Here is a 25332-nt window from a genome sequence, read left to right as displayed (position 1 = left end):
GGCTATAATAACAAAAAAAATACAGATTTGTTGACTAGCGGCAATTTGAGAAGTACAGTTTAGGATAGAAAATTGAAATGAGTAAAAAAAATACCATAAGCGTGGAAAAACTTAATAGCAGCCAATTAAAATTTGGTTTAGGCATTTACAAACTAAAAACATAACTTAAAACAAAGTATCTGTTAGCGAAGTATATCTACGACTTTTTCGTGTTTTTGTGGCTATATTTAACAAACACTAGTGTGTACCTCCTGCGCCTCCTGCTCGATCCGCTGGTAGGTGAGCGGCGGCAGCACATCATCCTGCTGCGGCGGCAGTGGAGGATCACGCGGCGCGGGCGCGGCGGCGGGGTTGGCGGCGGCGCGCGCCTCCAGCGCCTGCCACACCTCCTCGCGGGCCAGCAGGCGCTCGCGCTCCCTGGGCAGATGAAACGATCATATTATTAGTAGTGCTCAACTTGATGAATACTTTTAGAGTATAGCGATATTGATGTTCGAAATGTTAATAAATAATATTTTAATACATTTTTAAATAAATCTAGAAAACAATCCAAAACACCACTACCGTAGTTTTATCAGACGACGCAAACTATAGTGCTTTACGCCCGTCTAAACGTGAACACGCGTATACGTATACGTACACGCTACACATACGAATACATGAAACAACTTTCTTCACGGTCAATATACCCTAAACACCTTTCACTCTAAAACCACAATACCAGCATATAACATTCAGACTGTAATGTTACCCAAAAATAAATCAATAAATATTATCAACTCACTTCTGTTTCTCCTGCTTATACTGCTGCGTGCACTCATCAAACAGTTTCTGATTCATCTCCATGAACAGCTTGAGCGCGTTGTAGACCAGGCCGTGGATGGTCTTGTTCCAGTGGCTCTTGGTGTTGCGGTACAGCGACGGGAACATGATCGGGAGGATGTGGCTCGCGTTGTCAGATATTAATGACATTATGTACTCGTTGTTCCAGTAGTATAGTGCGCGTTCCGCCACCTGGAGAATAAATATATTTGAAATTGTTGCTCATTACAAAAATGCAATAAAACTCTTCACATCATTCCGCCCACGACCAAGGCCGATTTAACTAGGTGGAAATTACGGGAAATAGAAAACAAAGAGAAAGAAGATAAACTAAAAAAGAAGTGTTTTGAACTCGTTTTCAACTGTGTTATTAAACTGCCATGTTCTTTTGTAATTCGTAGAAAAATCTAAAGGTTGTTGTATTATTGTATTTTTTTTATCTATACAAGTAAAACTTTTTTTTGTTGAGATATGTCTTCGGCATCAGAAGTGGAGATGATTTACTATCTCACGCCGCACCTAAAATTGCAATAATATTGAACATTATAACCCTAAAGAGTCTCAAGTCTAGAAGCATCTTTATATTATATCAGTACAATATTACAAAATAAACATTCAAAATCATCTTGTTACCTGGAAGTGTGGACTGGAGACGCACTTGGCGAGCTGTTTGAACAGCGGGTCCATGATCTTCTGGAACTCGGCTGGCTCTATCACATCCAGTATCTCTTCCATCTCGTTCAGGAACATCACCTCTTTAGGCGAGTGAGTTTTCGGCCAGTATTTCAGTAATGCCCTGCAAACATTTAATTGAAAATGAAATCAGTTACTTAAGTTTGTTAGGTAAGTGTTAGTTCTACATTAAAAAAAAAAATAGGAGATCATTGTTTTTAATATTTTTTTACTGAACTGTTTAGTGAGACATGTATACCTTTTAGACGAGTACAAGTCAAAGGGTTTCAAAGATCGTAAATAATCTTATTTTACATTCTAATTACTTTTTTTTCATTTTACTGAACTACAATAGGTAAGTAATTCCGCGTAACTACATGGCTTAAAATTGTTAATTTATATTAGGTCAGAGAAAAAGTCTTTTTGCATTATAGTATGTATGAATGTATTATTATTATAAGTTAAAACAACATATAAATGGTGTCACTCACCTAACTACGGGTTGCGTGAGTGAGGGGTCCTTCTCCAGGAACTGTACGACGCAATACGCGAGCTGCGGGTGATACACTGACAACGACTTCGCCTTGTGCAGTGGTAATAACACCTGCAATAAAAACATTATTATAAATATTTATTTACTGCATTTCGTGTATGCAAGGAGAGAGATTTTACTTCCAATTTACTACAACGCCCCCAATAAGCAACTCCTATAATGTAACTTCAAAAAGTCATTTTGCAGAAAATATTTACTTGACGGTAGAACCTTCCTTGCACTGTATTTTTGGCTAATGATTTAATCTTTTTAAAATAACACCGCTTCAATAATTCTAACAATGTAATCGCGTATTTAATTTTGTAGAACTATGAATCAAATCACATACATTATTACGTATACATAACGTATAAGCACGTATACGCTTAGTAAATACGTGTCTAAACCCATTTATAAGTTAACGTTGTCGTTGTAGCTATAAAAGCTCGAGAGCGTTCAGTAAGCCTGTATTGTTTTATATACACTAGTCCCAAAAATTAAGGGCTATAAAAAAAAAATCCAAATTTTTGGGTGATTTTCAACAAGCTGTAACTCCGAGGAAAATGGTCGTACAGAAAAAATAAAAAAATCAAATTGTAGCTCCAAGTGTCTAGTTTTTAGATATGACCATGAAATTTTTTTGTCATGGCCAGGTCTGGAGAAATCCTACGAAAACTACCAAAAAAAAATTTTTCCAAATTTTTTCCCTCCTAAAAAAAGGTCCACGGGCTTCAAAAAAATGTTTTTGATTCTTTCGTTCTAAAGTTCTTTTAGAAAATTTAATCATCTTTAATTTGCCGTATTCAAAAAGCCTGTATGACAATTTGCCACGGAGTTATCGTCAATCAAAGCAAAAAAAATATTTTTGACTTTGATATTCAATAACTCAGAAAATAATGATCGTACAGGAAATCAAAGGAGGGTTTTGAAAACTGCACAATATTCTCTATAAGAAAATGTAAACATCTTTTAAGAAAAAATTTTTTTTTGGATTGAAAACTCGAACTGATAAAAAGACAAAAATTCGCGAAATTAAGGATATTTGGATAACTTGGTATAACTTTGGATAAAATGGATGAACGAAGGATATCGTCGGTAATTTTTCAACCTCAAAGTATCCCCTAAAATCCCTCAAAAATTCAAAGCGCTGCGATTTTATTTTCATTGTGCCCCGAAGCTTCAAATTCTTTGTTGTTGCAAAAATCACCATTGTGAGCAATTTTGTGAATTTATTCAATTTTTTAATAAAAAAAAAATTTTCTCTAAATCTTTAATTTTTCGATTAAAAAGCAAATCGCAAAACGAGAGATCGTCTATCGCTGCCATGAAGTCAAAATCGAGATTCGTCAGTCCATACCCAACTAGCACACAAGCGCTATAACAATCGTTTTCAATCCAAAAAAAAAAAAATTTCTTAAAAGATGTTTACATTTTCTTATAGAAAATATTGTGCAGTTTTCAAAACCCTCCTTTGATTTCCTGTACGATCATTATTTTCTGAGTTATTGAATATCAAAGTCAAAAATAACTTTTTTGCTTTGATTGACGATAACTCCGTGGCAAATTGTCGTACAGGCTTTTTGAATATGGCAAATTAAAGATGATTAAATTTTCTAAAAGAACTTTAGAACGAAAGAATCAAAAAAATTTTTTTGAAGCCCGTGGACTTTTTTTTAGGTGGGAAAAAATTTGGAAAATTTTTTTTTTTGGTAGTTTTCGTAGGATTTCTCCAGACCTGGATATGACAAAAAAATTTCATGGTCATATCTAAAAACTAGACACTTGGAGCTACAATTTGATTTTTTTATTTTTTCTGTACGACCATTTTCCTCGGAGTTACAGCTTGTTGAAAATCACCCAAAAATAAGGAATTTTTTTTTTATCCCTTAATTTTTGGGTCTAGTTTATAATGCGATATAATTATACGTATACGAGAGTATACGCAAGTTTATATGTAGAAATTTTTATTTATATGACACGGCCATCTTATACGCGCTAAAATTACGCTATTAGCAACAAATCTTATGCAATTTCACGAATGAAAGTCTTCTTCTACGTAAAACAAATATGTCCATCATCGTACCACGAAGGTCGTCGCACGAAAACATCAGTAACAATATACATTTCAGTTTCAGCGGTTACACGTGCGTGTTTACATTGTAAATAATTGCACTGCGTAGACAATTTAACGCCGCGTTGACCTAAAATTATTGCAAGACCTAGCCTTCGCTATAAATGAACTGAATTAAATGGAACGCTTGAACGCCGCCAACTTCTTATATGAAATTGATAAAATATTTTGCATTTTCTTGCACAACATTGAACTACTTACGAATAGTTTGAATTTGTAATAACTATTTATAATAACTATTTATCTTATTTGTTTTTTCATGCATTGTTAAGAAGTGAAGTTAGCTAGGGGATATCTTTACATTTCATAAAAGAGCAGTGTAAAGAATTTGATATATTGATGTTGAAAGAAGATTAGACAGTTACAGTCACTGTCAAGCTGCAACGATACTGCTAACTATACCTGCATTTTTAATTAAATTATGAACTGGAATGTTTTATACTTTATCTTCATTACTAAACGTGTAAATTATGTTAACATCGAACAGAAGGATTATCACGTTTTCGTTGCCATAATGCTGTACATTATTTTCTCCCTTAGATTATAATGATTAACACGTTACGTCAAAGCAGCAATGTACTGAATAGTCACCATCAATTTGACGTACACTAGTTGTTAACTGAGATACTTGAAAAGCCCGCAGATATGGGTTCAATTCATTCATTTCCATGTTTAGTTCAATTCAAATTGCATTATACTCAAAGTTTAATTTCGTGTGAGTGTGTTGTTCATACCCTTAGTAAGAATAGTTTATGTTCTTCTTTGAGCGGCAGCGCGAACCCGTTGATGATGGAGCCGAGGATCTCGAGCAGCTCGGCGATGCCGTTGTGATGCTCCGTCTCGTATATAAACCTGCACAATAAAACAACAATATTACCAAATAGCAATGTTACAGCTTTAGTAGAATTATAATAAGAACCAGTTCAGTATTTCAGATGACATTTCATTTCAGAAAAGGCGTAAGCAAAGAGTAATGTCAACTCTTATGCACTTTGCCTAACGAAGTGTGATATCTTTATGTTATTTTTTAATCTACTCGAAGCCTATTGCGTTAAACTTATTTTATAATAAGGTAAAACATGGCTTCAAATTAACGTAACAGAAGTGATCATTTTTTATATACTTAATTACATTCAATCATTGAATGGAGATTATTGAGAAAGTTAATTTTAATAATAATAAACTACTTTCCTATTTTAATTATATTAAGCAATGTCAGACATCAAATACGTATTACTTATTATTATAACACATAAGTATCAAGACGCGTTTATTTGTTTGTTTGTAGCACGTGAACGGAACAATATAAATTATATTGTAATTAACAATTATTATAACATCGAGTAATTTCCTTATATCCTCGTTTATTTATAGGGATAATACATAACACAATTAATTCGAACCACAAATCATTGGCCATACACATAAGTACCTACTGTTGTGAGATATAACATACTTATCTATATGAAAAAGTAGAATAATAGTTATTTAAAATAATATCACATATAAAAATTACTTTAAATAAATATATTATAAAATTTTAAAGCATAATGGATTATTATTTTAGTAGTATTTATGTACCTAATGTTCCATCCATGTTCCATCGTTATCATTACTTTAGCCAAGAATCCTATTACTGCTGTGTAGTCGTCAGTTCAAAGATTATTAATTGAGAAGCAGTATGCGTAAAAGGAACAACATTTAACATTTTTAACTGACTTCAAAGATTCGTAGTAATTTTTTTTTTGGAACGGTGAAAATCTTTGCTGAAAGAAGAAGAAGAGAAGTTCTTTTAGAAGCCCCTGAAGGATTTGAGGTTGATTAATAGAGGTGATGTGATTTCTCCTAGCCACAGAATTCATGAATCTGGTTCAATAAAAAAACAACTATTAACTAAGTAATCTATCCATTTCCCCTTCAGTTCAAGAGAATGTCGATTCTATAAGTTACGACAGCGCGGTGTACTGCGTGCCACTGTTATAATCAATCTCCTGAACGTAGTGTGGGAGCTCACAGCAAATTGCCTGGTGCAACTGCACTCGCCGATCGATATACCATCAGCAAGATTAAGTAAAGTTTAGACGGCCGTGTATCTGTATATGTCGCATAGTATTGCGCATATTCGTGTAGATAAAGCTTACGATTTTGTCATTATGGTACAATTTCAAGTAAGACGAAAAATATTAATATTGTCCACTAGCTGACACGGCGAACTTCGTACCGCATAACGGTTGATTCTTTTATTTTTCTAACTTTTCTCTCCGTAAAAACCATTCTAGTTCTTCAAGGAATATAATATAAAAATAATTTGTGAAAACGGTTCACTTGTAAGCTGTTTTGTGAAGTTGTAAAAAAAAGTGTTATATGAAATATACAAGGCGGTTCGTAGTAGGCTTGTTGTCTATAAAACATTTGTGACAAATGATTATGGTTTATAGACAAAAGATATTAATTTTTAAGTTAAATGCAGTTAGCAGAGTAGAACGTGAAGTGTAGAAGTATATCCAGCGCATGTAATCCAAAACAACCATAAAAAATTGGGAGGCTATGTATGGCTACAACGCCAAAAGGGGAATTAAGGTCCATTCTATAATGTCCGTTTAAGTATTGTTTAGTGTGTCATGTAGACTTATCAAAAGACCACGGATTATTTCTCTTTCAAGACCTCATTCTACAGATTGAGGTGTTTACATACAAGCTCATGACCTTCCTTCCGCTGTTAAAATAGCGGACGTATCAAATGACCAAGGTTTAGGTTGAGCACGTGTCACTGTCAGGGGTAATTACGACGCTCAATGGACGAGTGTCGAGTTACACGCTAAAAGCAAACAACAATGACCAATTATACGTCACCTCGTGTTTGTTGTGTACTTGTTTTTGGTAAATATGTAAGTACCTTTTGGCAGAGTATAAAAGGTCAGAAGTAGAAGTGAAACTTCATAAACATGCATCAACAAGAGCTAAATGAGAACTTCGCAGTGCTCCATTGGTATTTTCGTGACGGATGAGTGTTACTAGGTATAAACACTTCCAAGTGATATCTCGTTATGAAATATATAACGAGAAAATATAAGAAGACAGACCTGCGCCAAATATTGTATACCGGAGTTAAGAAACGATGTTTCACGGATGCATATACCTGTACGGCCGTACTACCAGCCTTTCCTTACGGGTTTGCGAAAACTAACAATGTATTTTAGTGATCACTGTGGCTCTAATAAATAAGTGGTTTCAAAAGACAATGTGGAACAACGAACCTTCTATAAGAAGAAAACAAGCTATCTTTGTCAGTTAATATCTTAAAAGGCTACACCTACCTATAGACAGGGCCGTACCAAATCGGTCGACCATTATCACAATTTGTTTGTACAAAGTCTGTATGTAGGATGTGTGCGTAAGATTGTTCGTGGGTAGAACCTCGTGGTATCTAATGGACTCATTCATTGTTTGAGTGCATGTGGGAGTGCGTGTACGTGCGCGTGTGCGTATACGTGCACGTGCGTGTGTGTGCATGTATTAAAATGTAATTAGAGTGTATATGCTTTAAGATGAAGTGAGATAATAAGGCTTAAGTATTTATAATTATCTTTTTCATTATTTTGTTTCTCATCTTTTTTTTATAACTTACGAGTAATGTGGATCCTAAGCTTTACCTTTACCTATAGAGTTGGTACCTCATATATGCTTAGTTAAATGCCACTGACATCGGCTTGGTTATTTAAATATGGCTATCCATCTACTATGTGTGTGAGTTTTCTTTCATGTCTGTATTTGAATGTCTCACCTATAGCTTGTGTCAATGTGTGTGTATATGTGTGTATGTCAAACACTCACCTATAGAACACATTATTGATCTGTTTCCGTATGTAGGCGCGCAGCACTAGGAACTTGCCGTATATCCTGTGTAACGTGGTCTTCAGGAAGTCGCGCTCCCGAGGATCCTCCGAGTCGAATAGCTCTAGTAACTGAAACAATAAATACACAATTACTTAACAAGTCAGTTTTAACTTTAACACTTACAAAAACTTTTCGGCTTCTGCAGAAAGAACGTTACGAAATAATCAGTCGATCCCCATAAAATAAATGTTCATACACTCATTGCTCGGCCAGGTATCAAATCTGGGACTTCATAATCTGGATTGTGAAGAAACTGACCTTAATTTATGTTTCAATCCCGAATTCCCAAGCCCATTTATAATGTGCAAAACCTGCCAGATCATGTACTTCAAAAATCGTAACTGCGGCAAATATTTCCAAAACTATAGCTAAGACGATCAATCTTTATTCGAAAAATCTTTGTAATCTTACTCAATAAAGTAGCGATAAAATAAAACGAAGAAAATCTAGTTTGGCGTTAGTAAAAGCAGCCGTTTGGAAGTTATCGCGATGTAATATTCATGGAATCGATCAAGTTATTGGCTCGAGCACTGAGGGAACCGTATACGAGCAATGTGTATGTATGTCGGGGATTGTCAACGTAATGTTCAAGAATATTTGAGATATGTATTGCAGTGGAAAACTGGAAAGTGTGTAATATACAAATCTTTGAAAATATGAACACATAATATTACGTCTTTTTCCGGTAGGGGTAGATAGTCACGCCATTTTCCATAGAGATAGAAAGAGACAAAGTACGCCACTTGGATCCTTACACACTTACTATGATAATATATGATTTGTTATCAAAATAATGCGCAAACTCAATGAATATACGGACGTAATAAGTTAAATGAAAGAACACAGACTTATGAAAATTAAGTTAGAGTCTATGCAGTAGATTATTTAAGAAAGCATAAAACACTTTTATTTTACTGACTTTCTAATAAGATTAATAAGTCCCTAAGGGGTGCAATTCAGAACGATATTGCCCCTTAATTTGTAACGTAACTATGAGGCAAGTTCTATAAGTAAAAAGTAAAACAAGCCCCGATGTCACTGGAAAGCATCTCTTCAAAAATAACAAACCATATCGTGCTTTGTTCCCTGCACAACAGATAGAAATGATCTGAAAAGCATGTTTTCAAAACTAACAAACAAAGCTTTGTTCTTTGAATTTCAAATAGAAATTGACATAACTAGGGCATCGTCTAAAAAATAAATATAGTTTACTATCCCTGGTGTATTAGAAGGCAGGCATCATATGTATGCATATCCGAATCTATCGGATATCCTAGAAAAATAAATTTCTTGCCCGAAGATGTAAAAGTTTTGGATAATTTCGGATAGGAGGCAGTCTAAATTGATAAATATAATCTATAGTTATTTTTGTTAAAACTATTTTTTTAAACTGCCTAAGCCAAAACTTTACAAAACTAACAGGTTATCCGACAAAATGTCATATCCGAAACCGTTACAGTGCGATTAATATATCCGAATCTTCATATCCATAACAGCCCTAGTAATAGGCACGTTTCATACTTTACATATAGAGCATTATGTTCGTCTGAGGTTCACTCATGAAACGGAATCGATTGCGCCCGTGCCGCCAATTACTACACAATTCGGTGAGCTAAATTAACCGGCGAATATGTTTTCAAGCTTGTAACAAATTATTTCTGTAATTACTTTCGTTATGCTACTAATTGCTGGGGGATTTTGCAAACAGTACTGTCACGCTTGTTATGTAAAAAGGTGTAGGCTGTATCAAAGGCACCAACGTTTCATCGTTTATATTGTTGGTACCACGTGAAAAGTATTAAGTTCTGAGCTGCTAACGAGAATATTCTAGTAGATATAAAGACACCTAACAAAACATACAGTAGATAGACATAATATGATCGGGAAACAACAAACGTACGTACAACGTTATAATGAAAAAGATCATAGAAATGTGACTATCTAACGTATCTTTGAATCGTGCAAGAGCGAGCGAGAGGTCCAACAAAAATGACTTATGACGTAGTTCGCACGTTTGTAATGTCCCCGTATACCGCTAGAATTAAAGAATCAGACCCACAATATTATTTTTGAAGCATAATGTTGATGCATTAAAAGGACTTCATGATATAGGTATGTTTCAACGCTAGACACATTCTTCGAACAACATGTGCGCTTTGTATTTGCGTTTCAAATTGTTTGTGTTGCAGAGGAATTCGCAAACATTCAACTATTAGGGCGCTTTCAAATTGGACCGTTTGTCGGACTACTGTCTAGGAGCCGAACATACTGGTAAAATATCGAGCTGCACTTGGATAAAATATATTGTGGGAAGTTGTCGTTTCGGACAGCTCTCGTACGTGCTTGGGAACAGTCATCTTGTATGAACAATAACTACTTGCACACAGCCTACGCCATTCAGTTTGCAACGGCGGCCAATTTAATTAAAACAAGCCAACGGTATTGGACAGTAACTACTATTTGAGTCGAACCGATAGAAGCAGTCGAGAATGCGACAATTAAACTGCAGACTTATCATAAAGGAAGAATCCACAAAAATACCCTTCATACATACCTACTAAAGTACTTCTTAAAATAATCTCTATCTCTCTCTTTCACGCTATAAATCCCATAAAGAAGTTAGCCTTCCTGATCTTTTCCTCCCCTTCACTCTTCTCGACTTTACTCGACTTCGAAAATGTTATAAATACCAAAATTAACTATAAAGCTTCCACCGTCTACGGCCGCCGTCTGCTTATCCATCATAAAAATTCTACCATAGCTTTCCAAAAGAAAGAATTTCTCGTCATAAAATGCCGCGGTATAAAATGTCTATTGTGATAAAGTCAGAGATCCATTCAACTGGCGATGTATGGGGGAGAATCCTATTCATCTCGAAGCTTTTTATAGGAGTTTAATACGTATATACCACTATTAGGGTGGGGAGAATCGTCCCGTTACGTCGCTTATCTATAATGCCATTTATAAAAGGTTGCTGTAAGTTAATTTTAGCTAGACTTCTTTTATTGTAAGTATGGGGAAATGGAAGAGTAGTTTATTTCATTTCTGTAAGCAGAATTCCATAACAATATTTTGTGACAATTGGGGTAAAACGACTTTGGTTTTGAATATTATTACACCCCGAAACACTATCTCATTTCATTAAACTTTAAGGGTAACTTTAAATACTCGAAAATGTTAACGAATCTACTTATGTTCGAAGACTAGAAACTCGACTCTAAAAATTTACAACTAACCTAACGAATTTCCGTAACAAATCTTTCGACTTGTAAACGTTTACTATGTCATTTCCTATTAGCATATTATTGGCTGTAAGCTATTAATAAATCAAAAAGCGATATAAATCAGTTGGCAGTGAGATTGCTATCAATAACATCACGGTCAAGGGCGGCCGCGCAGATGGAGGACTAATGTACTGGATCGTGAAAAACGTCTGTCATTTGTCATGTAGGATCGAGATTTACTATCGAGTATGATTTGTAGTAGAAGAAAATGAATAGCAAAAATATATTTAGAATAAGTGAGGTAAAATTGAAAATTGTATAAAATTTGTTTGTATAAGGATTGGGTAATAGCATTTAATAGCAAAATTAAAAACAGAATCTGCCAAATATTGTAATAATAATTCCCATATTTACGTGGGACGTCATTAACCACGTGTTCAGGCGTCAAAATAACTTACCGCTTATTCCCTACAGATGGTGCTATTATTGTACTATGTCGAGAGTTTTACATTTAAAATGTACTGCTAAAATGGTTCCTACATCGGCCACTGAAGGCGCAAATCGGAATTTAATTTCAAAAATCTTGATAGCTAGCCGTTTCCGTTCATAGGTATTGGTAGAAAATTGCGCTACTGATTGAATTTTCAAACTAATAAACACAATTTAAAACATTAGTGCTAAGATATAACAATACACGACGTTAAGATAACACAAATGAGTAATAGCTCGTGGAATACGTTTTCCTATTGTTACACAAATATACGTATCTTGTGCATCTATTGACATCCTCTTGAGATCGATAACGTTCTCATATCTCCCTTCACTACGCCGTGCGACGGCACAAAGGGAATACTGCATAATAATCAATCGGTACTCCCTACAATACATAGACTATATTATATGTAGGTATAGTGGATTGTTCTTATAAGGGTTGATAACAAAAGCTAATTAATGGTTGTGATAGTCTCAGAAATGTCAGAAGATGAGTCAAGTCGAGTTTCTATTATATTGATACTTAGAAGAAAATTCTTGTATCCTTATTTGAGCATATCTCGAGCATGGAGATGTGAGTGGTTTGGCATAATTAAACTTTATAAAAAGTGGGGGAGGGGTAAGGAAATTTAAAAGAAAATTTATGTTATATTTCGAGCCTTGGACGGCCGCATGTTTTATTAAAACGGTAAGGTAAGGTAAACACTTTTTGTCTAAATGAAGCGCATTAAACATTTATATTGGCAACGTATAATTTTTTCTGTGTCGGATTTGATAACCCGAAATTTTGTACTGATTTGTTATTTGATAAATGAACGTTTCGAGTGTGATTGTAATTTGTGCCCATGAATAATAGGTGATCCCCGCGATTGCCCTTCAACAACGTACCTACATAATAATATATGTATTGGTAGTTCAGTAATTATCTCAAGAACACTCTTTTTAAGTGTAATAATGTTCGGTTTTACTACAAAGGACTTAATGGACTACATAACATGCAAAATAAATCTTTTTTACGTTTTATATGTTTACTAGCAACAGTTTCGCGTTTTACTTTTTAATCCCAATAAATTTTACTTAACCTTCTTCAAAAATCACTGCATCTATTAATGAAAACCGCATAAGAAACCGATCAGTAGATTTTGAGTGTATCGCGAACAAACACAGACCCGGCAAGAGGACTTAATTTTAAAATAAGAAAAGATATATCGATATCTTTATAGCTTCTTTGAAAAAAATATTATAATTTTGAGTCCAGTTTTTATCAAGTTGTGCAAGTTTTACGTCTGCCAGTCTGTCACTTCAGAGACGAGTAGCCATTAAGCCAACCAATCTATGTTCATGCGGCGAAAATTTAGGTGAACATGTCAGAAGAGGTGACCTTTCTATCACTTGATCGATAAGTATAACGCGGGTAATGAGTTCTCTGCATATTCGAATGTTCATAAATCACGAATATACGCTACAATTCGACATTTCCGCCGATTGGATTGGGTGATTGCGCAGTGATGTCTTTATTTTTAAGTAAACTTATTTTTGTTTATTTGCATAAAGACGGCCTTAATATAGCTTTTTTTTTATGACAGTAGCTGGGGTATTTACAAATGATCAAATTACATGGTCATACTGAAAGTATTATAGATACATAGATATAACAAAAAAGCTACTGTCGTATTTAGACACAAACTCTTGACACTTGGAACATCTTTACATAGACAAATATGTCATCGGCTAGTATATTCTTATAGAAGCAAAACAATGTAAACATCTCTTCAAATTAAAGCATACAATGGCGTTTACTAACCTGTAAAACGAACTTCTGGTCAATATATTTCTTGGCAATGTTGGGCTGGAAGTCTGGCGACTCCAGTAGCCTGAGGAACAGCTCGTAGACCAGCTGCAGGTGCGGCCAGGCCGCCTCCAGCGTGGGTTCGTCCTCCTCCGGGTCAAACTCCGCGCCGTTCGGGTTCGACGACGGCGGCAGTGTGCGAAATAAGTTTATCGCGAACTGTGGACAAATGGAGAGTTTATGTCAGTTGAGGAAATTTGTGATTACTAGTACAGCTGATAAATTTCGATTAAAAATATACCCTCTTATTCATAAAAATATATGACGTTATGAAAGGCTCATAAAGTGTTTTCTTACGAAATCTTCATCAACCTACTATAGATGACAAACTAGAAACAATTTTGTACATTTGATTGTGGAAAAATTGGTCTCAACTATCAACCATATGATAACCAAAACGTCTAACTCGAAACACAGCAGACTAAAAAGGCTTAAGGGTTTGTCGATTTTAATGTTACCGCTTTGTAAGTTTTGTACAGTACTATATAAGAACTAAGTTCAAAGATTACAACATCTACATTTAATGATATTGAGCAAAACGTAGCAGTCTTAGATTTCTCAGTAAGTGAATCATCAAGGCAATACAAACAAATTATATGCATAGCAAACTTTACCACCCATTGAAATATAGTGGAACATTACCCATGACACAAAATCTAGCTTTTTCGCAGACCATATGTTAGCCATAATTTAGTCAGTGTGTGGAGCGCAGAAACCCTCGTAATGCGACTGAACAAAGAGTTGTAAAGTAGTGAATTACTATCAAGAGACCTTTTAGTGGATTGTTCCCAGTTCACACATGTTAGATCTAGTGCCGTCGTAAATATACGAGGAACACGTTTAAAACGAATGGTGCTGTTACATTATTATCTTCGCTTGGCTTGCTCTAAAGGGTTGGGTAGATTCTAACTGTGATTGTGGTGAATCTATGTACAGCTAGGTACTACTTCGAAGCTTATAAGCATTGAAAGAAAGCTACAATATATATTGTTTCAGGAAATGAAACGGAATATTGCAGGAAATCTTGCAATACAGGCGTAGTCGCAGAAATAATCTGATGCTTAACATATGTAAGGTTTGTTACAAAACCTCTCGCCTAGGTATGTAAATTCCACTTTAAACAAAAATCAATAAATGCAACTTACTTTCTACGTATTTAATCTTTTAATTTATTTAATAGATTTTGTTCGACGTTCCGGCGCAGGTTAACCAGGCCGTGTTTGCAGAGAATCTGTCTAAACCTTGCATGTAGGAAACTTAAATACATGTTCAATAATTCCCATATAAAATAAGATAACCAAAGCAAACACGAAAGTTTAGTTTCAATTGAATGCAACACCTAATACAAAAGCTGTAGACCCAATCAAAGAGGTCGTCTTTGACCCTTTCACCCTGTAAATCTACTAACAGATAATCCAAACTGCAAGCGAACTCGGCGCCCAAACTTTGAATCAATAGAGTTAATTTCAAAACTTCGTCCGAGACTGCTTGACATGCTTGCTTCGTAGACACCGTGGGCTCAGAGTTTAGCTTTAATCAATTAGACGATTGAACACAACCTTGTATTGATGGAACTGTCCTAGCTACTCAAACGTCCAATGGATACTAAAGTATCCAAAATTATATTACAATACCCTCCACGGACGTTAGAGACGCTAGTAATGATTTATGATGACATGTTAAATGTAATTTCTTTACGATAGTTAATAAATGTGGGTTTATAAAGTAAAGTGTGTGGAATACAGGTGCTACAATATTGAGTAACATTTTGTGAAAAAGCAAGCTAAAAGTATTTCAATTGATCATGTTACCATTATGGCCGAATATGACACAGGACGGACTAGTTTGGAAGGAACGAGGGGAGTTTGCTCAGCAGTGGGACACATAAAAGGCTGATAAAAAGAATTGACCATGGGAAGTATCAGAGCTAAAAGAGCCTGTAATAGGCATGAAGGTACCTATATAAAAATATTGAGAAACTAAGACTGTCAAAACTTTCCAATTATACCAAACAACATTTCACAATTTACTTATTCATCTAAAGCCATACAAATATCAGTAAATAAATTCTATTTTCAACCAAATTCAAAGCATTTAAAAATGCCGTACCACAACATAGAAATTGAAAAGTCGCAAACGTTTCGCAACAATTGTTCCGTAGTAAACAAAAGGTCAAATACAAATAGAATCAACGCAAACGAGCGACTTTTTTCCTTCGTTTACTTTTTGTACACGGTGAAAAACCACGCAGACGACCAGAGAAAACCATTTAGACAGCATTTTTCGAAACTAACGGGTATTTTTGGACTTTTCAGCGGATAGAAAAACCATTTCGAGTTTAATCGAGCTTTTATGTAAAGATTCTATATTTCGTATCGAATAATAAAACGACACTCTATTTTAAGTTCCGTTTAAGTCTCGTGCTACCTCAGTTCTTTACTTTGGCCTGTGTTGTGATAGATAATATGATATCTAATTCACTTTGAGCATCATTTAAGTATTTGGGCGAGAGTCAGCCAGAACAGGCTAAATATGATCTAGTAAATAAGGGAGACAGTAACATTTGAGAACTAGCAATATTAAAAATTAAATAATTAGTAGCTTAATCTTACTCTGAAAATAAACTAAACCAACTACCTAAGAAACACGTACACGTAGAACTACTTTTGGACTTAGAAAATAAATGTTCTAAATTATTCTACATATTGACCTTCCGATGTTAATGGAGCGAAGCCTTCGGTAATGATTAATGATGGTGACTTGTCCTTGAACTACGGGAATACACGGCCAACTACTTTCAGTACAGTGGTAAATTGAAATACCCTGCATGTCGTAAAATAACACTAAAATTGTGTCCCTAGTGACTGTTCACTGTTTATTTTAATAGATCTTGCAATTTCATCAGGTCGATGAAAAATATGGTATGTTTGGAAATAAATGCTGTATTGAAATTAAATCAACAATGGGACTATAGTGGACTATCAAGAATTCATGACTAATGTTAATGAATGCACTATACTATACTACTGTAAAAGCAAAAACAAAATGCTTCTCCACTTTTCGTCGATAGATGAGGAAGCTTTATCAACATCCAGAAGAACGACAAAATCGTAAACAACAATTCGAATTCCAATCCTCTCCATCTGTCGTGAGGCTCAACAGTTTCTAAACTCAAAGAAAAATACAGGGTACTTAACGTAAAAGTTAAGCGAAGTAGATAAATATAGGTACTGGGGAACAGCTGGTACATTCGGTGGTCTTCTCAAACGATTCATGTCTGTTGAACCGTGAGCACAAGTTATTTTATGTGTTCATCGACGCGTGCAGAATCCGCAAAATCAAAAAAGACCGCCACAACTTTCAAAGACTTTGAAGTATTGGTTATCGGATTTAAAAATGTAAAAGTTATATGAAAGGGACTACAGAATGTTACACGTGTTTGCTTTCGTTTGTTTTATTCGCTGGAAGGTCATAGAAATGTCGTTATAAAAATGTATAACAGTAATAAACAAATTAATGGTTGCTGTTGTATAATTATATTACATAAAAAGGCGACGCAATATTATTTCAGCGAAAGTCGGGTTCGGACCTAACAGAAATGTGAAGTGGACTGTTTCAGACCAATTTGATCTAAAAATAAAACGACAGCGGCCGTTCCATTATGGTACCTTCATCCATTTTAGTGGCAATCGGTTTATTTTCGCAAAATAAGTTACGATGTGGGAAGTGTTATTGGCTAAAATAAAGTACCTCACTTAGGAAACTATGATGCGGTGACAAAAAAAATGATACCTATAGTTTTTCCTCATAATTTTCTTATGATAAACTCTAACCCTCTTATTCATAAAAATATATGAAGTTATGAAAGGCTTATAAAGAGTTTTGATTCTTTCACTCCTTTGCGAAATGATAAAGAAAAAACATTATAGTAGTTGTTTAACTAAAATAGGTTTATAGTGTGTTTATGAATAGGAGGGTTAATTTTAAGGTTAATCGTTGCTTATAGTCTCTTACCATGTTGACAGCTTCCGGGTATATAGGCTCTGTGATGACGCCACGTTGTGACGTGACGTACTCCACCATCTCCAGGAGTGCGGCTCGCTTGACTTCCTTCCATTTGAGGTCGGAGAGTGGCTCGTCCGCGAAGTCGAACAGCAGACAGCATTGTCGGAGCTTCTGCACGAATAGTTGCTCGCGTTCCGCGGCTGGTGCATCTGGTAACAAGAGGGAATGTTTTGAATGCCTCCTAAGACCTATGTACTGCTAGTACATGTTTGAATGGTATATTCCCAGTTGTCCCCTCTAACACTGTCCACCGGAGTGACAACTGGAAATAACTTCCTTACTAATAGTACCTTTTAAAAGTAGGAAGAAAATTCCCAATTGTCACTGGGAATATACCTTTTGAATGACCGCATTTAGCTTATGCCCGCGAATTTGGCCCCCATTAAAGGTTCTAAGGGCTTTCGTCTATTTCGCAAACAAAAGATGGCTTTTTCTGAATACGCTCCAGAATCAATTAAGAATTGCTGAATATACCCGTATTCGTAAAGTACGTTCTAACTCTTTAAGACCATTTCAAAAGACAAACTTTTGTAGTCTATGTGTATATCTTGAAAATGAGCGTGAATTTTAAAATAGTGCTTTCAAAACCATTGGAACGTGAACGTTCCCATATTTTTCAATAAAGAATTTTCGCCGGCAAATGATGCAGTTCCGGCGTTCGTTTCAAGATGACGTTGCATTTTATTTATTTTGCAGACGCCCTACATTTTGGATGATGTTTTGGTGCAACGTTTTAAAACCATAATGCTAAGATAAAACTCGCACTTTATTTTGGCGAAGAAACTAAAGTTGCGCGTATTTCTAAATACAGTATTTCGTCATAAGTATACCACACCTAAACAATGACATTAGCATTAACATATTCATTGAAGCTGGCACCAAGATAGCTAGAGCCTAGAATAGTTAATGTTTAAACTCTCATTGAAACTTCCTAACGTATCAAATTCATAGCAGGCATCACGCGCTCGGACGTCCAAACTTTCCAACATGTAATTTCGCCGTCAAACTAATATTCAACAGTCGAATGGAAACTAAATTGAAATTGGACCATAGTCGAGAAGAGCGATGCTGTATCTGTGTTGCGGGTATGTAAAATAGGCCAAAATTTATTATACATATTCAAATACAAAAAGGACAATAGTTTAACTGAAGAGACAATTTTGCCGACAATCCCGTAGTCTCTTTTCCTTTCGTAATAAATTTGTCACCCGTTCCAGACACCCCTCTACAAGGGGCGAGGTGAGTTATGTCCCAAATACGTGCCGTCACGAAAACAAAAGCATTTGAACACTAAAATAGCTGTGGAAAACTTGATGTACAAACAATCTCAGTTTTCAAGAACAACTGTAAAAATGTTCATAAAACTCTCAACTTTTAAATTCCTTTACCTAATATTGAGAGCGTTAAAAACCCGCAAATAAAAGGGAAATCCGTCAAATAGCTCCACATTTTTCCACCTAATCTGTTATAAAAGAGGAAAATGAGAATTTCTTAGGGGAGTAATCCAAAAAGTTGGATGGAATGCTTAAGAATAACTCAAGTATTCAGGGCAACTTAGCAAACACCGCAATTTGCATAAAATCAAGTTAGTGACTTCTTTGTTTAGGTCTGAATTGTTTCCTTCAATTCAATTAGTTGGCTCAATTTCGGAACAATACGAGTGAACATCAAACGGAGTTTTGTTCAAAACAAGTATGTCCTTGTTGGAACACTTGTGCTTATTTGTATTGAAGATATGATATAGTATTCATATTTTCGAAAAGATTACGTTATTTCGATAATAATATCTTTGTAAAGAAGGTCATGGACGAATTTACTATAATCGTACTTAATCTTAATGCTAAATTATAAACGGTTTATATTTGTTTTATAATTGCTTCTCAGTGAAATGTTCCGTAATGCATTAAAGTTGGTTGTTTTAAGTAGGATTCCGTGTTCGTCGTCGTTCCCACGCCGGGCTGCGGGGCTATTGCTGGTTACTTAATAAGCTTTCGGTAGCGCTTTAATAAAGCTTTGTTTATATGTATACTATGATATAATACAGTTGAAAATAGTTTTGATTGAAGTTAATTCAATGTTGATATTGTTCGTACATCAAGATAATGAATCCGGAGCCTACTAATCTACTCTGACCTAGTTTTTCATGTTTGCTTTGATCGAAATTTATGATACTATTATGAGGTTGTAAAGAGACTAGTGTTTCTTAGTAGGTCTAGCCTAGCAGGTTAGTTTGTTTGAATACAAATCTTTCATAACATACATTAGATGCTTGTTGTGCCTTACTACACAGTGGTCGGTTCTTAATGAAAAGCAATGTTAATTAAAGGAAGCGGTGTTGTTTGACGACAAAATGTTCCAATGCAAAGATATCAGTTAAAACTTATTTTGATAAGCAAAGATAAAGATGGTATATAAATGTATACAGTGGTAAGAACAGGCAAACGACCTCGCCGTGCTAATTTTCACTAATAAGCAAACTTAACATAAACTAAAAGGCCGTTGTAAAGCAACTAGACGGTTGCCTATATTCTTGACACGAATCGTAGTGCATGAGTAATGTCATTGGAAATATGGTGCAGGGCGCAAGGACGTCACAATTTCCCATGGCATACATAGAGCACGGGGCCGGCCGCTGGCCGCCGATGGGTCGATATATTTCTGCGGCGTTTTCGCCATTTCCCTCACAATTTATATGTACATCTACGCGTATGGCTACTATACTAATGACTGGGTGTCTACACCCAGTCATTAGTTTCAGCGATTCAGTCGCATTGTTTCGGGTCGGCGAGTCCCTCGAGTCTCTTCAAGGTTGTCAGTTGTGAGGCGTGGGCGAGTTTTAGTTATCGTTACTCTATAACGCAGCAGACCATTTGCGTATTATTCAATAGCGTAAGTACAGTAACCGTTGCTTTTGATGCCCATATACATTTGTTCTTCAACGTATTACAGTAAACTCCAAATACATACAGCCAGTTGGACAGCGGATGCTGCAGCTCAACTAAACAGTGATGGCAGTTTGTAAACAGAAGCGTAGAGGTCCGGTGTCGGCGGTGTTGATCGTCATAAATAAGTAATACGCGTTAAAGGGTGCAGTGTTGATAATGCCGACGAACCTTTGAGTGGGGGGAGCTGCACCATCAGACTTTCCTTATCGGCATTGGGTATCGGCGTGGGGCGCTCGGGCGAGACGGCGGCCGCGGCGGGGGGCGGCGGGCTGCGCGCGTCCGGCGGCGACGGCGCCTTCTGCGGCGGGCCCTGGCCCTCCATGCCGGAGCCGGCGAACAGCGCGAAGCGGAATGCGCGCGCGACGTCCGACACGCTCTCGGAGCGCTTGGTGGCCGCTTGATTCGCGACGAGATCGAGCCCCGAGTGGAACGACGGAGACTTGGGTATACCGAGCGGCGAGACGGCGCGGCGCGGTTTGCTCTCAGCGGCGGCGAACATCGCGCGAGAGGGCGCGCGCGCGGCCGGCCCGGCGTGGACCATCGCAGGCGGCGGCCGGCAGCGGCATCCGAGCGGGAGCCCGGCGGCGCCGGGACCGGTGCGAGCTGCGGGGGCGGCCGGACTGCCACGCGCCGGTCTCTGCCGCGACTCGCCACTTGCGGCACCGAGCCTGCGCGCGCACCGCCGCCGCGCCCCGCGACCGCGCGACCCGCTCGCTCTATACAACCTCCGCTAGGGTTGCCACGTCACAACCTACTACATTTACATAATGACTACACGGTTTGTTACTGCAATACAATGACGCCGCCTCCTACACACCAGGACGTGCTTCAATACTAGATTACACTAAGACTTGGAACGTTGTTATAATGGAGGAACGGTATTGCAACGGTGCTCCAAGCGAGACAAGGATAGTTCTTATAATGCCATAGATTCCTTTCACAGCCCTGAAATTACGACAGTTTACAATTTGACGAGGTCGAAGGTCGCGAACGCGGTACTCTCTGGAGGAACAGTAAACAAATGCCCAATGTGATATACCCAAATAAACACATAATAAGCGCTATAAAATAACACAGCAGTAAAATATAAGTACTAATAATTCATGAACGTAAACATTAATCAGCTGTTTACTTCCGTTATCTTTGCTGATAAACAATGTTTGCTAATTAGAAAAAAATATGACAGGTATAAATATGTGTACACTGTACAGATGCGGCGAGACGTCCATAAGTACATAAACGAAGTTATCGATAAGTTACAATTGGCAAGTAACGAGCGAGTGTTGAGACGGCGACGTTTTTCTAGGAAAGTATAAGAATAACAAGGGGCATACAAGGGTAAGTTTGTTTGGGTGAATCCGCGGAGGGGTTCAGCCCCTGTGGGGAGGCGCGCATTCCTGTGCCAGACGTGGTGCTCCCTCCATGCACCATCGATCGTTTAATTGACTTTAATTTGTCTGACTCACTTCCTGAAATAATTTCGCGGTGAAAGTGGTTTGTCGCTCAAATTCCTCCGACATTAAATTAATTTGGGTAAGATTAAACTCTAAGTCAAAACGGAAGCTCCTGCCGCTGAATTAAAAAGATAATCTTAATGACATAACCGTTCGAAGACATTTTGTGTTAATTTATTTGGCAGTAAAGTATTTATCGACTCATGGAAGCAGACGCAAGAAAATTACAGAAACCGCTTGGTCCGCTCTGCGAAATTTTCCCGGAATCAGACAAAATTTATATTTCCACTGGGTGTAATTTTCGTTCGATTTTCATCCGGTCGAAAGCTGTATGTAACGCAGAGTAACACTAAAAGGTTTTTAAACAGATTATGAGCACAATCTAATTTCAGGATAGGATGTTTAACACAATTACAAACCTCTCCATGAATTACTAGAGTGAAAAAGTTGCGAAACTTGTTCTTTGTGTTCATATCAAACCTACATGCGGACACAGCTGCGCCGATACAAAACCGGAGCTTGTAACTTCTTCAGCGACCAATTTGAATGAAATTTCACAAAAACTTACTCAGAGAAAAAGGGATTTTAAAAACTGGTAACAAGTGAAAAGAAGTCTGCCTAATGTAGACGGGTAATAATTTCTCAAGATTACAGAAATACCCTTAATTTTCGGAAATGTTTCGTGTACTTTTTTCCTTATATCTGTACTCTGTTAAATTAGGAGCAGATCCTGCAGGGTGACTGTATTACGTAGGGAAAGTTATAAGACTGAACATTTATGCATCATCACGCCCTTCCGTTGCGGGGTGGGTTGCATACAAACAGCTTATTATAGGGGTTTAGTAATACGATGTTCAGTTGAAGAGCAAAATATGTTATTTGCACATAACCAAAGTACACCACCGATGGGATAATTTATGGAAAACTGAACTCCACCCCAATATATTTGGCCTTTTTAGATCCTATAATTTATTACTGGCAGTGTTTTAAGTAGACAACACGCACAATGCACATGCGATATTCTTAGTTATGTATCAAATAATGACTAATGTAAAAAGAAAAGACTGCAACATCTTCATAACTTACATTTTCCAGTTCAAAATTACGTCTATAAATAAGTTATTAGAAAGAAAAATTGAAAAGTAACAGAACAGTCTTTCAGATCTCAAGTAAAACCACAAACACATAGGCCACAGATCTTCATTTCCCATTTCGTGGAAACACAAATGCATGCACAGGATGCTTATATTGCGTACAATCAATACAACAGTTTCTAAATTAATATTCAAACTTGCGCAACTCGGCTCATTGTTTATGTACATATTGTATACATGTACTTACATTATTCGGACTATAATCAAATATGTATAATTACTAAGTACTACATACAAGCTAGATAGTATTAATCCAAGGTAATTACTGTTTTACTTGTCTCTCTGTAATTAACAAAAGTGTTAGGTCCACTTCTTCAATTCTTAGCCTGATTCAAATAGGTATATTTTTGTGCCTAATACAAACATTTTAGGCCATCATATCTACATTACCTGGCAGCTTAAAATATCCCTGATTAATAGTACAATTTGTCCCTTACAATAAACATGAGACATAACGAAAGCATACTCCAAAATCATCGTATTTTTCAAAGCCAGATTTTTTCCTACATTTATGATATTATACACCATTTTTCTTTATTCCAATAAGAAACGGGACATTATTTATTGTTATACGTGAAGGATATTACCAAACCGAGTACATAAAACAAAAATAAGAGCTATATTTAGAAGAGCGATGGCATTATGTGTCAAGGTAAGGCGACCGAGATGATGTTTGGTGAGGACTCATCTCGTGTTGTATTTCATTGGTAGATAAGGCAAATGTTCGCTGTAATCATATTCCGCTAGTCATTGGAACACTGACCTCATCAACAGCCAAATGATATTCAGCAGCATTTGAAAATGTTTGCATTAAATTCAAAGAAATGAAAACTACTTTAAACTTTTGTGTTAGATTTCTAGAGTCTTATATTTTGATTCTAGAGTGCTCGTAGACTTGAGGTCTCCAATTTGTATGGACCAACAAACGTACATTTATTTGCAAGCAGGTCTAGGACTCTCTTTGTTTTTATCACACAGTTCTGCTCTTAATTAAGATGCTAATCGGATAAACTCTAAAGCAGTCGTCGAGTCCTACCTGAAAATTGCAGGACGAAGAAAAGGCTATTAGTAAGAAATACACAACTTAATTTATGCTGCAAATGTCACGTGTATAATGTTTGTATTAGCTTCTGCTCTTAAATTCGTCCACGTGAAAAAAATTCCCAAAATAAAAAGTATTATACGTGTTAATCAAGTTTATAAACTATAGGAATACCAAATTTCATCTAAGTCCGTTCAGTAGTTATTACGTTAAAGGGTAACAAACCAACTTTTCTCCTTTTAACTTTTTTATAATATAAAAGTATACACCTTCGTCTTTTTTCTGTACACCATTTAACGCTCTAATGACCGACATACTAAACCATATTAAAGAACAAAAGTTCAAGTTCACAGTATCAAGTGACAGAGTACATAGATATTAATGTGTTTTATATAGGAACAGTGGAAGGGCAGGGCGTGCGTCATCGTTTACACTCATACTGTTGACAATCGCTGACAAGCCTCACTTGTGGCTGTATGCAGGAAGGCCTCAGTCCAATGAAAATAATGATGTTTTTTACGCTTTCTGTTATGACTTTTCTATTAAAGCCTTGAACTATTTATGGAGCTCTGAAGCAGCGCTAGCGAATGTATAATAAGGGATAAGGTTCTCAAGCTCATTCCAATTACTTGAGTTTATTACTTTCTCAGAGTAGAATAGAAATTTTCAAAGATCCTGACAAAAAATGGATTTAGAACATTTTAATTTTAACATTGGTTACAAGGAGTTTTTGTTGTTAGTTTGAGGTGTAACAAAACCGTAATAAACTTAAATTTAATTAGGCTGGCGTCAGCAGTTTCGTTTAACTGACTCTTTTTTACTTTTACTGACAAAAGTGTTAAGGAAGTCCTAGGATAGCAAGTTTTCCAACTACATTATCTTCCACAATCTTGAGAAGTAACAATCATAAATAAATACGAGCGTATTCAACGTGTTAACAAATATGCACACCAAGGCTAACGCTTAATTAAGATAAGAGAGCAGATTAGCAGGGCGTTGATGAAATTAGCGAGATAAGTGACCGAGTAGCGGTGACCCGTGCCCTAATTACCG

At 36.4% G+C, this 25332-nt stretch overlaps 1 protein-coding gene across 9 annotated transcripts in view; it reads right to left on the bottom strand.

Moving 5' to 3' along the window:
• The window catches only part of LOC142981258 (serine/threonine-protein phosphatase 2A 56 kDa regulatory subunit gamma isoform-like), a 61855-nt gene that overhangs the window by 3871 nt on the left and 32652 nt on the right, over nt 1–25332 (bottom strand). For 8 of the 9 annotated variants that reach the window (XM_076127045.1, XM_076127046.1, XM_076127047.1 and 5 more), the window contains 8 exons: nt 17634–17833; nt 13575–13778; nt 7992–8122; nt 4892–5009; nt 1986–2098; nt 1456–1618; nt 785–1014; nt 249–417 (listed from right to left, as the gene is read on the bottom strand). In XM_076127045.1, the coding sequence (XP_075983160.1) occupies nt 249–417; nt 785–1014; nt 1456–1618; nt 1986–2098; nt 4892–5009; nt 7992–8122; nt 13575–13778; nt 17634–17833 (1328 nt within the window). Of the gene's footprint in view, nt 1–248; nt 418–784; nt 1015–1455; nt 1619–1985; nt 2099–4891; nt 5010–7991; nt 8123–13574; nt 13779–17633; nt 17834–20797; nt 21321–25332 lie in introns of those variants that run through there. The other variant, XM_076127049.1, reaches the window with a different exon arrangement.

Source organism: Anticarsia gemmatalis, chromosome 19, assembly GCF_050436995.1.
Source record: "Anticarsia gemmatalis isolate Benzon Research Colony breed Stoneville strain chromosome 19, ilAntGemm2 primary, whole genome shotgun sequence".
NCBI lineage: Eukaryota > Metazoa > Arthropoda > Insecta > Lepidoptera > Erebidae > Anticarsia > Anticarsia gemmatalis.
The sequence above is the reverse complement of the archived record's forward strand: the minus strand, read 5'-3'. Positions and strand labels throughout refer to the sequence as shown.